This window comes from Gambusia affinis, linkage group LG18 (genome assembly GCF_019740435.1).
Source record: "Gambusia affinis linkage group LG18, SWU_Gaff_1.0, whole genome shotgun sequence".
NCBI classification, from domain to species: Eukaryota; Metazoa; Chordata; class Actinopteri; order Cyprinodontiformes; family Poeciliidae; genus Gambusia; species Gambusia affinis.
Genome location: NC_057885.1, coordinates 21,443,045 through 21,460,569, shown reverse-complemented (window position 1 = coordinate 21,460,569; position 17,525 = coordinate 21,443,045). Strand labels below are relative to the sequence as shown.

The window sequence follows — 17,525 nt, the reverse complement described above, 5'->3', positions numbered from 1 at the left end:
ACTTCCTGATCTACTGCATCACTCTCATTGGACAGTGGATAAAATATAAACCTGCCAACAAGCTGCTGCTGCAGTCGAAAGGCGTGTGTGTGTTTGTGTCTCAGGAGAGAAGCAGCAGTGTGAAGATGCCAGATGCTTCAGTGCCAGCCAGGGTAGAAGTGTGTGTGTGTGTTTGTGTGTGTGAGAAGCAGAGAAAGTGAGCTGGCTGAAGAGGGGAGATTGAGACGAGGGATGGAAAAATGAAAGGTGTGTGTGAGACAGATGGTGAGTGGAAGACGGGTTCAAGTTTCAGCATCAGAACTACTCGAGTTAACGCTCCGCCCGTTTACCCCTGTGAGGAAACTTTTCACTCCTCCTGTAGCTTTAAACATCTAACCAATACAAATGGTTATTTTGACCTCTTTATTTAGAGCTGAAATGATTAAACATAAATTTTTAGTCATTAATGTTTTTCAAAAAGAACATCAGGAAACATAAACAGCAGTTTATTTTTATCATGAATTTTCTTTTAGGTCAAAATGAAACAGATGGGTTGAAATAAACACAAACAACCAGAAGTATTTGTTAAATGTCCCGTATAAAGCTGCGCCTTGGCCACATGTTTTCTGTAGTGTTCAACCGGCTTCTGGGATAATTTTGGCTTATAAATTTGGCTTCTTGTCAGGACTATAAAGGTTCATTTAGTTCATTTAAGTTGGAAGATTTCCAAGTGGAGACTTGGCTTTTCACCGTAGTTCATATTTTTTGAGAAAAAGAGTAATATTCGTTTGCTTTATCCATCCCAAACCAAGTTCAGATTTTTATTTGGTGAACTATGTCCATCCTAAGTAACCAACAAAGAAAATTTTTAATTTTATTATTTTTGGGTTATTGGTGTCAGAAAAAAGCAAAAGTGAAGTTTTGATTTTCTTTGCAGAAAGCACAACTATTATTTTTAAGCAACTACAAGTTTATTTTTATTTAATCTTTTCAAATAAAAATACAACTTCCAGTTATTTTAAGCTGCTTTTTCTGCTCAGCTAGAGCAAAAAATTATAATCGCACAAATGAATTTATCATGCAGACAGATGACTAAACACATGCAGCATTCTTCATGCTAATAATTTGAAGCAAAATTTTGAGACAGAAGTCATGTGTTGCTCAGCAGCTTTAAGAACGTTTTAACACTTTATTTTAAAGTGTTAAACGTTTCAACAAACCAAAAAGGTAAACCCTTCAGCGGTTGGCTGAAGTATTGGAACCGTTAGCTTAGCTAACGCTAGCTAACTAACCGTGGTCAAATAACATACAACTTTAAATATACATTTAAATACTTCGCTTAATTTAGTATAAAAACTATAAAGTGAAGAAATATAGTCGAGTTTAATAATAAAGGATTCAGTTTTTAGCTTACCTCTCCTGATACTACCACTGGAAAACTGACGTCAGCAGGTTCATTTACGGAAATGTGGTGGAGAACATGGAAGCTTCCGGTAACGGCTGCTACTGAATCTGTTCTTTCCTACAAGTGACTCTCCTGTGGACATCATCACGACAAAGATGTTCATCAATAAAGATAGTTGTCATCAAATTAAATAATATTTGTGTTTGTTTGATAGTTTCTTTTCCCGTCTGTTTTTTTCAGAAATCTCTAATGAACTGATTTGCTGGGCAAGTGGGTGGCTGCGCATGCGCAGCTTGTGCAGAGACTGAAGTCCTGGACTCGGTTGTCCCGAGTACGATTCCGGTTTCTGTCCATTTGCAGAGTCTTTGTACTTTACCCATTCTTTTTTCTGTAAATTAAAATTTCTCCAAAGAAAATTAGTGGCATAAATATATTTAAAAAAATTTTTTTGCTTATTACAATCATAACTTTCTTCGAAAGTAAATTCTAAACTTTTTTGTACAATAACCAAAACCCTAAAAAGAAAGTGATTTCAGTGGAAGTCAATGGGTTATTTTTGTCCACAAAGTTGTCAAATAGTTGCAAAAAGCATCATTCGAGAATAGAAGGCAGTAGATTTCAAAATTCAAAACAAAAGAGAAAGCAGAAGCACAAAATATGTAAAAAAAATATACAGATAAAAAACCCTGAAATTAAAATCTAAGATTTTTATAATTAAAAATTGAGATCCTACACACAGTTGGGAACCTGTAGCTGCAGGAAAGAGTTAAAAATCAAACTATATATTTATTATTATTTAAATCTGCTAACACAGATTACTTCAGTATCAGATTAGAGTACACATTGTTGGCATGTAGTAGCTATGAGTCATTTTACATGCTTTATTTGGTATTTCAGACTTAAACAGGACATTTGAAACAGCATTTCCAAACTATTTTAAGGTTTTAGTTGAAGTTATCAATTTCACATCATGTCATGTTTATAGAAGTAATCTGTTTAGATAGTTTTTTGGTCTTTATCTCCATCTAGTGGCTTTATTGTGAAAAAGAAAAAAGATTTTATTTGGGAACTGAACTCATTAGGACATGCTCCTCCTGTCATTTATAAATCTAGTTTAGAGAATAATATGTATTTACAATGAAAGCAGAGATAAAATTACTCATTTCATAGTTAAATTGCTCATCGTAACAAGGTTAGTAATTATAATTTCAGATGTATTTTATCAATATATTTGTTGCTCAAACCTGGCTTTATGTTTGAGATGGTAAATAAAACATTAAGAAATATAATGTGGTTATCCTGGTCTAAGTCTTCTGATGCAATCACATGAAATCTGTCCCACTTCCTTGAGAAAATAAATGTGGACTTAAACAAAACATGTTTACATTGTATGTTTAAACCTTCAGAATAAATCTCTCACTGTACATTTTCATCTTAGTGTCTAAAGACCTCCATCGTCTTCAAGAGATAATCCATCTGTATTTAGCAAATTGACATAATTTTATCTAAAATTGATGATCTTGTTGTGATTTAATCTCAAATACTGAAAGAAATCAATTAAAATTAAAAGTGTAGGCAAATATAAGTTAATTAAGTTGAGGTTGGAATTGTGCAGATTGTTGCTACCCATTGTGTTTTATGTATTATGTACTTTTGCTGTATTAAAAGAAAGTATTCTCAGTTATATCAACAGAATTTTAGACACTTTACTGTCAAAAGCTTGCTATCTTACATAAAAGCTGATTTAGGTGCAGTGAAGTTGGTTTTCCATTTATTGTAAAAGTTTGGCTGCAAAAAGTGTTGTAATTAACATTTTCCACTGTAAGAAAATTATGTCAATAATTGTTTTATACTGACTAAAAGTAAAAGTTTAACAAACACATTTACATCTTTCTTCAACTGGAGTTGCGGACCACAAAAATCCATCCGAGGGCCAGAAAAGGCCCCCGGACCACACTTTGGGCACCCCTAACCAAAACTTTGTCCGTATAAACTCCCAGTCAGGTTCCTATAAACTGCATTACCACAGTAGGCCTGGGCTTTGCACCCAGTAAATACTTCTGCTCTCAACAAGGTCAGTAATCACAGAAGGAAATGTTCCTGTGAGGTAACAAAAAAGCATCTACACACACACACACACACTCACAGGCCCAAACATTAAGTGCTCTGTCGTCAACGTCGCTGCAGGCGGGTGAAGGATCTGCACTACTGGCCTACTTTGGAACAGGTCAGCTCTCTGAAAGCATCCAGCCACCGTGAAATTTATATTATTCTTATGGAGGACGGACACACACCCACACACACACGCCCACCCACACACACATTGTGGCCTCATATAGATTTTTTGGGATTCATACAGTGTTTGACACTACTGTACTAGTCAATATATGTTGAATAGTTTAGCTTATTGGTCAAAATGACCTCATTTCAGGGCCATTTCTGGACTTTTTGTCTCTTATTAGTTAATGTTTGCTGTAGAGCAGCAACATAGAATACAGCAATGAAATAAAGTAAACATGTTTCACTTTAACATGTAATAATTTATTTGCTCTAATCTATTGGTTAAGCATATGTTCTTGTAATTATTTACACAATACCGGCAACAAACTGGTATAGCCGAGTAGTACAATATATATACACACACACACACATTTTAACATGACTATATTATTGTTATTGGGCTACATCTACTAGTTTTTTCATTAATTATAGTGATATATCACTGTTTATACAGATCGATTTAATTCAATTTATGGTCTTAAATCTAACAATATAACTTATTATATGTTTAGACTGTAAGCTGGACAGAAAACATGAAAAAGTTGCCAATAAGTCTAAGAAAATGAAAATATAAGGAAATGTGTATTAAAAATATAGACTTCAGAGTCTAAAGGTTTCTGCAGATTCATTATATAAATCGGATTAGTGACATAAGAAATACATAAATAATAAGTAAAAGACAAAAAAAAAACATTCGGTAGGCAAAATTTTCATGTTTGTTGGTGAAATATTGAACATGTCAAAAACGATCAATATCTTTAAAAATCAAAGAAAGAAATAGGCTAATGGCTGGTTTAGTTCGGGTTTAAAGATATTTACTAAATTAATTAATAATGGGGAAGTCGGTTATTCTAAATAAATTAACATTTAATCTAAAAAGTTAATTTTGCAGTGCAAAGTTTGTATATTTTTCCATAAAGTTCGATCTTCACAGCGCCACAGGAGGCGGCTCTCAGAGACGTTTAGCTCTCGCTTTCCTGCAGCTGCAGCTCTTCAGGCTCTGATCAGCGGCTCAGGACAACATCTGCCGCGTGCCATGACGCATCCGGGCAGCGCGCGCTCGCACAGCAGCTACACCAGCCGCGAGGATGATGAGGGTGAAGAGGAGCGCGTGAAGCCTTACTCTTTCACTCTCGTGAAGATGGATTTACTGTCGTAGTTTGTGTTTGTCCTGAGAAAATCGGACGATGGGAGACCGACATCGGCGGACTCGAACTCTGGGAGGTCTCGCGACCAAGCCGCGGGTCTCCAAGGAGACCAAACTCCGGCTGCGCGTGATCTTCCTGGACGACAGCGAGCGCACGTTCGAGGTGGAGGTAGACACAAAGTACCTTCATGTGTTTCAGCTCTATATTAACTTTTATATATGTTTCTTTTGTTTTTAAAGAAAAATAATGGGTTGAAAATTTAATCAGGATAATTTTTTCCACAATTTAAACCAGCAGTGCCAAACTAAATTTAATTTTGGGTCATATTAAGATCATAAATGATCTTTTCTGCATCAGATAAGCACTTCTTAAAATTAACTAATCACATTGATGTTAGCTTGAGCAGAAAGATTGATGTTAGAAGTAAACAAATCACGCTTTCACCAAAGGAATGGTGTGTTATTGCATTTTAATAAAGAAATTAGCTTGCATCTTTTCATTTATTTCCAGTAATGTATAAAAAAAAAAAAGCTTAAGAGGTTAAATGAAAAATGTGCCAATTTTTTATCTTATTAATTAATCAAATCATCAGAGTAATCTATAAAATAATAAGTTACTAAAATAGTATCTGCTGCAGCCCTAGTTTCCCCAAAATATATGTTTTCACTGTCAAGATGAATACACGAGGGTGAAATTTCCACTCTGGAGCCCATTCTTATTTATAAAATGATAAAAATACATAATTAAATAAAATATTAATGTAGATTTTTCCTTTAAATGTTGGATATTAACTGTTGTTTGATTACTTAAGCAACAGGATCATTTTCATGTTCTGTTGCTCTTTGGTCAGCAATGTTGCTCCTACAGCATGCATTCCATCTCCATGGTAACAATCTACTGTACCGGCAGACATTAAGCATTCCCTTCCACATTACTCCTTTAGGTTTTAGCTCTGATACGCATCGCAGCATGAGGTTATTCAGGTTATATAAAGCAGAGCTGCCAGATGAGCATTAGCAAAAAATAAAATTTAAAAAAAGCTTGTGAGGGAGTAAAATTAGAAATTCAGAAAGGGGATCAAGTGATTACTTCTTGTACTCTTGTAGCCACCTGATGCATGGTCGGCTTTCAACCAGCCAATATGATCCAGGTCAGGGGATGAGGAGTACCAGTGTGTATGGTTTTTAAAACCAGTGAGACATCAGTGCAGTTTTAAGGCCAGATTCTCAGAGTGTGTATCTGTTTTAGTGTGCAGCTCACAGTGCTGTGTTTGCAAAGTAGCTCCATTTACCACGACCTCTGGGACATCAGTACAGTCTTAATAATAGGAGGCGAGAGGGATGAGGGAAGACCGAACAGCAGAAGAAGAATGGGTGGGTGACATGAAGTAAAAATAAACTGATAAACATAGGTTGTGTTTGTAACCCGTCTTTGTTTGTCTCAGCTCCAATGTAACTGTTTAAAATTTCAGCTCAGAATCAGGTTTATGATGTCGGAGATGGTTCTTAGAATCAGCTTACCTCAGAAATGTGCATGTTAGACGAGAGGAAACAGGTTTTCTCCTCTGACCCCGATCCTTCAACCTCCAGGGCAAAAACACAATTAATGATCAGACAGGATGAAAAGGAAAAAAAAGGCAGATTGATGTAAAGAGCTATGTTACATGTATGGGCAACTTTCATATGGATGGCAGCTTTTTATTGCTTTGGAAACTGTTATAAGTAAAGATTTTTGGAGAATATCAAAAATTATTTTGCCTTTATAGCTCCCAACATCTTTTTTATCATGTCATATATCTTTTTTTTTTTTTTAAACTGATAATTAAGTGAACATAATGCATCCTGTTCTGAATACTCCACTGGCACTAAATACTGCAAAAGTTAAAGCTAAATTATGTCAACATCCAAATGTCTGTAAGATAATTCCCAATAAAAAACAAATAAAATAATCTATTGTTAAATCAATTTTTTTTCCAAACATAAAAACATTTGTACACACGGATAAAGGGCTGGTAAATGACATAACTTATCAGGAAAACAGCCCTAAGCTCTAGCCCTTCACCTCAACATCACAATCAGGCCTTGCTAGCATGCTGCCAGCCGTACCAGCTAACCGCTACGTTGCTGTTGTTTACCCTGTTACTGGAACACTTATATGATTAAAGTAACATTTCATTGGTAAAAACTACTTTATATAAACATCCTGCAAATAAACAGAGGCATCTTAACAGTTTATGTTTTCTACTTTTTAAAAAAAAAGTGCTTTATTGTAGCTAGCTGCTAACTAGTTATGGTAAAAAAAGAAGAAAAAAAAAACTGGTTTGGTCTTGCTGCATTTAGCCAAGTTTAATAAATGGACATGCACAATCTGTTTTTGGTAACATTTCACTGGATGTTTAAAAGAAACAAGCAAAAGAAACTTGGCTAACTAAAGGGAAGTACTTTTTATTGCACCTACCATTTTCCCATTGAAGAAGATATAAATTTGGTTGAAAATCTCATCCTTAAAAAAAAGGTGTCCATCTATGTCAGCTCCATTAGCATAAAATTATTACACAGCTTGTACAACCTATCTAAACTGTGCAGCAGATTTGAGGAGAAATTTGTTAAAATCTATTTTATTGTAGTGTTTTACATGAGTAAAACCTGAGAGTACAGATTAGCAAACGCTCTACAGATGATTTCCTGTCTTACACTTCATGTAATGTTGTTCCTGTCACCAACTGCTCTGAGGATGGTCATTTGTTTCCAGTAATCATCACTTTGTCCTCTGATCTCTCTATAATCAGCAACTCTTCCTCTTCCTTCTCCTTTTCCAAGACAAGTTAATGAAGGTCTTCCAGTGAGCCACTCTGCAGAGTTAAACACCATGCAGCCAGAGAAAACTAAAATAAACCTGTGCTGCTGGAGAAAGTGAACAATGCACAAACATGGCCTTTTACTTAGGCAAAAGATAGATGCGCAGATATAACACAAGAAGAAAAAATGCATTAAAAAAGTTAAACTGAACCGTGAACAGTCTATTTTTTGGCTGAAAAGATGTTTTAAAAATTAAAGCCATCCAGGATAAAACTGGAGTAAATTTTATAACTAAAAGCTCCATTTACACAAGAATACATTTTGCAGCAATTTGGAAGAACCAGATCAGCACAAAATATTGACTTACAGTTGTCTTCACAACCAAAATGCACAACATTAATTATGATAACTGTTAAAAACGTAATATGGCAAAATTACAAAATAATTACTGAAAAATATATTTTAAAATTTAAATTTAAAATTTTAAAGACATCGTAGTCTCACATTTGAGACACTTTAAATGAAAAACATAAGAAACCACACAGACATAATTCTCTACAAAACAGTAAAGCAAATTAAATGAAATAATCAGAACAAGTATCAGAAAACAAACTAAAATGACAATCACACCATTAACATTTTAAATTTATCTTAGCCCCTTAATATAATTTTTTATCATTGATTTAGACTGTTTTCAATTTATTATACCATTTATCAAAAGAATTTTGATTAATCGCTTTGATAAATTTATATTAATGATGTTTTTAAAAACAAAACTATCTGTATTTTCTGTCAATTAACTGTACTACAAAAATTTTAGAAACTCTCATCATGCATTAAGGCCTGATAATTAAAGTAATTAAGTGCTGGTGTATTTCATCAAAAGCCCCATGAGTATCTCCAGATTAAAAAAAATCCCTCTTCTCTCCAACACTCATTTTAACTTCTGCTCTTCTTTCAACAGCAAAATGTTTTAGGTGGAGATTTTTTCAACAAAGTTTGTGGACATCTGAAGCTGCTTGAGAAGGAGTACTTTGGACTGGAGTTCAGACACCACAGTGGCCATTATGTAAGAAACAGAAATTAACACAAACACAAACATTTTAGATGCTGTTGAGTCTCTGAATATGTTTCTGTTGCAGGTTTGGTTGGAACTGCTAAAACCCTTAGTCAAACAGATTAAATGTAAGTTATTTTCTCTTCATGTTTGCGACCACTGGGGGCAGTAGAGCTATTTTTAGCACTTCAGGAACATAAAATGAACTTGACATCCAGTTTCTGCTAAGACCAAATTAAAAGTGAAGTTTTAGAGAAAATACATTTTAAGGCATTTCTGTTCTTAATTTTATAGTCAAATTCCACAGTAAATATGACAAGAAAGAGGTTTTTTTTCTAAAGTAGCTAACTAGCATGCTAACAATGTGGCTAGCTTGTAGCATGTCATTTCATGCTGGCAGTTATACAAAATCCTGGGAAGAAATATCAAGTGCAAGGTTACAAATAAGTAAACAAATAAATAGAATAATATTTTTGATAATTTTAGTATTTTTTTTGTTCTCCATACAGCTAGCTAGCCATAACCACAGAGTTAGCTTCTAAGCTACAGCGTTTTGATTGATGCTTTGACTAGTCCTACAATAAGTGGCCTTTTACCACACACAATATGGTTATGAATAAAAACATTAGGAAATGTCTGTCTTATTTTGTTCGCATTAGCAATTTTTTGTTTTTTCAAAAGCAAATTTAGCAAAATACTAAATTTTCTCTCTCTTTTTTGTTATTTCTTAGACACCAATGACTTATTCTTTAGGTTTATAGTCAAGTTCTTCCCACCGGACCCTGGGCAACTAAAGAGAGGCCTTACCAGGTAAAGTTTGAATCAACAGGAAATTAAAATTATGACCAATAGAAGCAATTCAACCTTCTTAAGTAGCTACAAGTCAGATTATGTCTAGCTCTCCATTGTGTTAATATGCTGTACATGTGCGAGATCTCTTTTATGCTGGCATTTTATAAACAATATCTACACTTACAGTGAACAAATACAAAATGCAGCTCCCACCCTGGTTAACTGCTTTGTATGCGCAGGTATCTTTTTGCCTTACAGATAAAGCAGGATTTGTCCAACAGTAGTCTGACATGTAATGACAACAGCGCCGCCCTGCTGGTCTCACACATACTGCAATGTAAGTATGAAAAACACAAACTGAAGCAAACTTTAATTATTCACAGTAAATCTTATCCAAAGGTACATTTGAGCATGTTTTGAATAGATTCAGTCAGCATATGAAGAAAAACAGAAGAGTGTCTCTTTGTCTTACAGCAGAAATAGGTGATTGTGATGTGGAGCTGGATTATCAGCACCTGGAGATGAAGCACTACGTCCCTAACCAGGAGTATCTGGACCACAAAATAATCAAACTTCATAAAAGACACAGGTATAAAGAGACAGGATATAAATCTACTTTAAAATCAAATATTCCTGGACAAAATCATTTCTAAACAGAGGTAATGCATAATACTGATATTATGCCTGAAACGATAAATCAGATTAAATGATTAATCAACTGGAGAATGTACAGTCTCCAAAAAAGGCCATCATAGCAGTTATTATGCCAAAATTGTACAAAAAATATAAACTATGCATTTAAAATAAACTCTTTTTATACCAAGAACTCCTAAAGTATTATAGTTTTAGCTTAACCTGGATTAAACTCTGTAAAAAAAAAAAACTAAACTTAAAAAAAACTCAAATTAAGCCTGTTTTGCTATCCTATTACTAATCAGTTAATCCAAAAAATACTAAACAGATCCACCCTTCACTGTATTGATGCTAAATCAAATATAAAGGGCGGAGCTTTTCAAATTAAAAGTGTTTTTTTTTTAGCAGCAGATGCATCCTTTGCTACAAATGATCATTCATCAAAGGAATGCTGTTTTTTACATTTAGCCAAAAATGTAAAAAAAAATAATAATAATTTAAAATGATTTGCAAAAAAAAAAAAAAAATCTATTTAATTTCTTTTTTTTTTTTTTTTTTATTTAAAAATAAAAATGTTAAATTCCTAATATAGTGTGCTGTTTTTGTTTGTTCCTGTCCTTAGAGGAGTCTCTCCAGCAGACTCGGACGTCCAGCTGCTGGAGGTGGCGAGGAAACTGGATATGTACGGCATCCGGCCGCACGCCGCCAACGACGGGGAGGGAATGAGGATCAACCTGGCCGTCACACACTCTGGAGTGCTGGTCTTTCAGGTAAATTCTTACCGGTTTTCTAAATATTTCAACATTCAATGAAACTAAGTCTTCATAAAGTCGGAGTGTACCAGGAGGAATAATTTTATCTCGTTATGAAGAAGAATTGTTTAATATCTTGCAAAGTAAGCAGTTGATTGAATTACTTAGTGCCACAAACGGGTCAATATAGTCTGTAAAATATTTGATAATTATCAATAAAGCACAAGATTTTGAAAAAGTTTCTTCCTGGAAGTTTTTAGTATTTTGTTAGATTACAATCTATTGTGCATCTGAAGGCAGTTGGTTGTAATGTATTTTAAGTATGGATGTACAAGTAAAAGGGGCCAAATATAAATGCATGCCACACTTTTCAGATTTTATTTTTAAAACATTTTCAATATTTTTTTCTTCCACTTTAAAATGATGCACTGTTTTCTGTTGGTTGAGCAGAAAACCACATTTTCTGATAAAAACAAAACATGAAATGACATTAAAACATCTTTTATCAATAAATTGTCGTGTCGTTATGGAGATATTTGGCTTTTATCTTTTGCAGGGAAACACCAAAATCAACACATTCAGCTGGGCAAAGATCCGCAAACTGAGCTTCAAACGCAAACATTTCCTCATTAAACTTTACGATAAAGTTGGGGTGAGAACTTTCTGTGTGTTTAATTTTTCTAGTACTTATCAGGTCATGATTGTATTCAGGAAGAGCTGAACATTATGCTAATCTCTAAAAATGTTCCTATGTGAAAGTGATGCGTTAGATATGTAGACCACAGATTGAAATTCGCGAGGACACAGCATGTTGGAAACGAGCTCTAGAGAGCAATGGTGGCCAACTGTTTGGATTCAGTAGCTGTATTTAAATTAAGATTATAAATTATTAAAATAAATTTGCTTAATGGAAACACAACAGGTTTTTTGTGCCAAATTGAGGAGTTTTTTTGGCTGCATCAAAATTAATATATTTAGCAAAATTGCAATGGAAAATAGATGTATAATGTTTGATTTATCAGCCTAAGCAGAATATTAAGCAATGTTTCCGTCCATCCAGGCATCATGTAAGGACACGCTGGAGTTCGCCATGGCGAGTCGTGATGTTTGTAAATCCTTCTGGAAGATGTGTGTGGAGTATCACGCTTTCTTCAAGCTGGCAGAGGAACCGAAGCCCATTCATAAAACCCTGCTGTCCTGCAAAGGCTCCAGATTCAGATACAGGTACACCAATTTAAACCATTAAAATTGGTCTACACCAATTTAAACCATTAAAATTGGTTCACACCAATTTAAACCATTAACATTGGTTTACACCAATATAAACCATTAACATTGGTTTACACCAATTTAAACCATTAAAATTGGTTTACACCAATTTAAACCATTAAAATTGGTTTACACCAATTTAAACCATTAAAATCGGTCTACACCAATTTAAACCATTAAAATCGGTTTACACCAATTTAAATTGTTTAAACCATGCAATCATGAATCCAGTTAATCCTAAATGTTTGAACAGAACTCAACTGGACTTCCTGTCAGATTATAGATTGGTGGCATCAGTGTTATACTGATGCCACCAAATTATGAATACGTAATTTAACGTAAGGTTAAATTACGTATTCATAATTTAACCTTTTTGATCCCTTGGAAACAAAAAATTCTATTTTTAAGATTGTTTTTCTCTTTAATCAACATTACAAAATTATAAAATCTTACCATGTATTTTTATCTAGTTTCTCATTCATGTATCTTAGTACACTTGAAATAAGATAAAACTAACTTAAAATTAACTCTTCAACAAGATATTTCAGCTGTGTTTTAGTCAATAATTCTTGAATACATTAAAATATTCCACTGGTAAATTTTCACTTATAAATTTAGTTATAAGTGAACATTCATAAATCCAGTTATAACTCCAGTCTTTTCCACTTTTCCCAGTATAAGTAGAACAGGCTGCCAGTGAAAGTAGTACTTATTTTTAATCTATATTTAAGAATTCTTGACTTAAACAAGCTCATATAACTTGCTGAAAAGTTGCTTTTAAGTTAGTTTTGCCTTATTTTGAGTGAACTAAGATATTTGAATGAGAAACTAGTTTAAAAAAATTCTTGGTAACATTTTGTGTTTTCACAGTGCATCTCTGTGGTGAATTGGTACATTTACAGTGCATGCACAAATAGCGCCACCTAGTGGAAAACAGTATGAAATCAAATTAATGTGATCGCAGAATTAAGGAATCAAAAACAATCAAATATTAAAGACAGATTACAATGAAACAATATTCAGAAATATTCTGAAATTGCAGAAGAAATGTTGAAGGGTCACAGATTTACTCATTTAGATTAAGAAACAGATAAAAGTTATGAAGAAAATCAAAAGAATTTACAATTAAACAAAATACATATATATACTCTGACCATGTCTCATGTATCTGGATCAACCCAGTTAAAGTTAAACAAACAAAATAACCGGGGTCACAGAAGAGTTTAATGTAAGGTTATTGAAATAGTGAACTACATCTGAGGTACTTGTGTAACTGATAATGACTAATTAAAGCATTTTTTTTGCTACGCGTCAGTGGGAGAACCCAGAAGCAGCTGCTGGAATGTATGGGATCCGGAGAAAAGAAACCATCACGCTTTGAAAGGTGAAAATCAATCAGAAAAAACTATAAATATCATATATTTACATGAGTTTTCCTCAAAAGTAAGATGTACATTTGTATAGTAACTTAAAAAATCAGATTTATAAAAGAAATTAATGTTATTGCGGAGTATTTTTGCTCAGCATTTTATATAATAGTGAAGAAAAAGGGATTAAAAAAAATAAAAAATCACTAAACCTAAAATCTTTTTTGTTGTTGTTGTTGTTGAATGTCCAGAACCCACGGTCAGTCGGACTACGACCCCAGACAGTGTCGATCTTCTCCGGATCTCCTCACTGAAGTTTCCAAAGAGGTGACCTGATTTTGATCTTTATTACATCACAATTTTATAAGACAAGCAGCAACCTTAGCGGTAAAATGATAAACAAAAAGAAAAAGTTAAAGAAATAAAAGACAAGCTACGCTCACACAGGAGGTCTTGATGCTTCATTAATTTTTTGGTTTTTGTGTGGTTGTTCATGCTACTTATTAAATGCGACATGAATCCGACTTCTGTGCATCTCGCATGCGCAGAAGGAGAATGTAGACATCACCAATTTATTTTTGGTCTAGTTTCTAGTGATTATGTTTTAGCACCCTTGAAATAACACAAAACTGACTGATAAGTAACTTTTTAGCAAGATTTAGGAACTTCTTTTAGGTCAGTAAATCCTAAACATTGATGAAATAGTTCTAGTGGCATTAGATTATTTGCCTTGTTGAAAGTGAAATAATCTGCCAATAGAACTAGTATTTTTTCCCTAATTTTAAAAATTACTTAGAATAACTAATAAGTGAGTATTCAGCTCAGTTAAGTTGTGTTTTGCCTCTCCAGGTATACGAACAGTCCCGCCCATTTCCTCGGACCCGTCGTGCTCTGGCGGTTCACAGTAACGATGAAATGGACGTACGCCGGCGAGGCCTAAATAACGCCAACCTCAGCGAGGGAGGGGCTAAACGCAGCCAATCATCTGGCGAGGTCAATCAGAGGCCACACACTCTCGCTCAAGTCACCCCGCTCTCTCCGTCGCTCCACCAGTCGACTCCTTCGCCGAAGTTCAGATCGTCGTCCATGTCTTTAATGGAGGAGACGAGGGCACATCGACAAGCTCAAAGGCTAGCGGGGGTGTACGCCAACCGCTCACGACGCCGGCCCAACCCGCAGCCACACCCAGACGCTGCTCAGCAGCTGGTTCTCCTCTACCCAAACTCCCCCGCCTACCAGTACCACCCCGTTCTCCCTTCGTTTCCCTTCGTTCCGCCCTCGCCTCTAAACCGACACCACTACTTGTCCGACTATGTCACCATTTCCTCACTGGAGCGTTTCCCGCATGTAGCGAGGCGAGACTATATGCCAATGGACGCGGGGGTCTCGCGGCCAGCTTTCTACCCCTTTGCCCACGATTCGCCATCAGTATCGCCAATTAGGAGGAACTTTCGCCCTTGTGGATCAGGGGGTCTTGGATTGGCACGGGTCTACCAAACAGGAAGCAATGGAGGGAGGCTATTGGGTGTTGGACACACGGAGGCGGGGCATTACAGTGACGACTCCAACTTCTTGCCAGGGTTACCTCGCCGCGTTGCCAGCCAACCGGATGTTAAGTTTCATCTATCCAGGAGCGCAAACCCGGCCTTTAATCCCGCTTCCGAGTTCAGACCCCTGGGTTACTATCCTCACCTTACACGGCCCTCCAGACCCACTTACCTCCCGCTCAACTCTTCGCCGCTGCCTGATCGGCCCGCCTCCATGTGCATGATCGGCGGTGCCACAGGAAGCTACAGTGACTCTGATCCAGAGGTTTTCTACCCGTACTACTGCCCACCTCATCATCTGGGGAAGATGGTGGGGTCCGCCGGGTTGGCCAGGATGAGGTTTTCCTCCGGAAGTCTTCAGCTGGATGAGGAGGATGAGGAGGAGGAAGAGGGTGTTGCTAAAAAAGAATCTAAGGTTGAAGTTCAACAGGACAAGAAAGAGACCAGCGAAGGACAGAAGGCAAAAAAAGTCACGCAAGTCTCTCTCTGAAACGAGAGAAAGATATGATCAAAGTCTCACCCTGCAGGTTGTATTTTAACACACATCAACTGTGGATGTAGAGAAGATACTAGCTGCGTTTCCATTAACCATGGAAATGTGCAAATTCAAGTTATGAAAATAAATTTGCTTAATGGAAACATTCAAATTTTAAAAAACTCACAATTTTCAATAAAAGGTTTTTTGCGGTAGGCTGAGGTGGTTTAAATCAAAACACTTTTTTCACATCACGAGTCAAATGATCAACAGCTTAATGTTACTACTGGCAGAAATGACAAAGACGACGGCAGGCAGAGTTGGGTAGTAACTAGTTACATTTACTTGAGTAACTTTTTTGAAAAAAGTACTTTTAGGACTATTTTTACTATGCTGTACTGTTACTTGAGTCATTTAATTATTACATGTCTTAAAAATTCACCAGACACAGAAACACACCTGCAGGTTTATTAAAGTTTCATGTTTTTTTATTGAAAGAAACCGATTTGGAAAAAAAAAAAATTCCCGATTTTCTTTTATTACTTAAATGAAATATTGTCAATTTGGTCCTTAATTTATCAAAAATTCCACTTACCTGTATATTTTAGTCCGTCTGTTGATATAATTTTTAAATATTAAATGATTGATAATATGATCAGTTACTCAGTACTTGAGTACTTTCACCATTTTTTATTTTTTTTTTACCCTTTAAGAATTTGTTTGGAAAGCTACTTTTCACTTTTACCCGAGTAAAAATACGAAGCAGCGCTTCTCTTACTTGAGTATAATTTTTGGCTACTCTACCCACCTGTGCCCAGGAAGCATTATTATTCGTGGTTTGTAGTTTGTTATTTTGGGGACAACTTTTAGCCGACTCCATCTGCCGCTCCACCGTCTGGATAAGATGCTAACGCTATCACCACGGCTGGATTACGAATATCTCATTTAACTGTTTACATCCGTAACTGCCATGATTTTTAATTACTTATCGCGTGAACTAGCGTATTCACGCGTGATTTTGACATTAGTGGAACGTAGACAAAGATTTGCGCTCATTTGTAATGGAAACGCAGCTAATAAATGTGATAAATGTTAAGGTGGAAACAAAATGCATCGTTGCCTTGTTTAGTGACACTTAGAAACGACTGATGTTTAGTAATTGTTCGATTCAATATATTTAATAATTAAGTAAAGGCTCGAGTTTTGACTGTTTTTTTCCTTTGTTCACATCAATGTTGATTACAGTTGTGATGAATCTGGGTTCTACCAGTGGTCTAGTGGTTTGTAGCTGATTAAAGAAGTTAACAATTTTCAAGATCAAGGTATCTAATGTCAGTTTATAAAAATATAAAATGAGAATCTGGAGACAGATTAAAGTTAAGTATTTATGCTGCAACAGTCAACAAGAAGAAATCCTTGATGGTTGCTGCAGTTACGTTTTTTTCTCTTCAGGCTGGTAAATTTCACAGTATTGCTCTCCGTGTATTAAACCAATGGTTTTTGTAATATGAGGCAGAATCCCAAAGTTGAAACTATTTGGGTGGGCATATTGTTTTAAAACATAAAAATAATTTAATTTTTTTAAATTTGCTTGGCAATAAATTAAATATGCAAAATGCAAATTAAACAAAGAGGCCATTCTTTTTGTCTTTACAAAAAGTGGATATTCCCCTAGGTTTTAGGGAACTTTTTTTATTTGGACTTTCTGTCTCAGAGACATAAATAACATCTAATAACCAAGTTTAATAGAGGAATAAGAGATGAGGGTAATTTTTAAAACTCCAAGTGAATAATTATTTTTTCATTAAAATCATTACTGTGACCCCAAAATAATGTTGAATACACAAATATGAGTGGTATTTTTTAAAACATAATTTATGTGTCCCAAACATGGAAGCCTACTGGTTATAAAAATAACCGTGGTTGTAAATTATATTACATTTTGGATTCATGTAAATTTGACTTTCATGAATCCAAAATTCTGTCAGTGATCTTAAAACATAAAAAGTAAAAACCAATCAAT

General features: G+C 35.1%; 1 protein-coding gene across 1 annotated transcript; it reads left to right on the top strand.

Moving 5' to 3' along the window:
- The first annotated feature begins 4,751 nt into the window (after window positions 1-4,751).
- LOC122820384 (FERM domain-containing protein 7) lies at window positions 4,752-16,939 on the top strand. The gene is made up of 12 exons (XM_044097755.1): window positions 4,752-4,980; window positions 8,575-8,679; window positions 8,753-8,795; window positions 9,399-9,477; window positions 9,699-9,796; window positions 9,934-10,048; window positions 10,715-10,862; window positions 11,401-11,496; window positions 11,905-12,068; window positions 13,429-13,497; window positions 13,732-13,807; window positions 14,330-16,939. The coding sequence occupies exons 1-12, from the start codon at window positions 4,852-4,854 to the stop codon at window positions 15,515-15,517; spliced, it is 2,310 nt and encodes a 769-aa protein (XP_043953690.1). The 5' UTR covers window positions 4,752-4,851; the 3' UTR covers window positions 15,518-16,939.
- The last annotated feature ends 586 nt before the right edge of the window (window positions 16,940-17,525 follow it).

Excerpts from the sequence above, each read along its gene's own strand:
- LOC122820384 (XM_044097755.1), top strand. The coding sequence starts at position 4,852 with ATGGGAGACCGACATCGGCGGACTCGAACTCTGGGAGGTCTCGCGACC. Across the intron at positions 4,981-8,574 it reads AGCGCACGTTCGAGGTGGAG|CAAAATGTTTTAGGTGGAGA; the intron begins GTAGACACAAAG and ends TTCTTTCAACAG. Across the intron at positions 11,497-11,904 it reads AACTTTACGATAAAGTTGGG|GCATCATGTAAGGACACGCT; the intron begins GTGAGAACTTTC and ends CCGTCCATCCAG.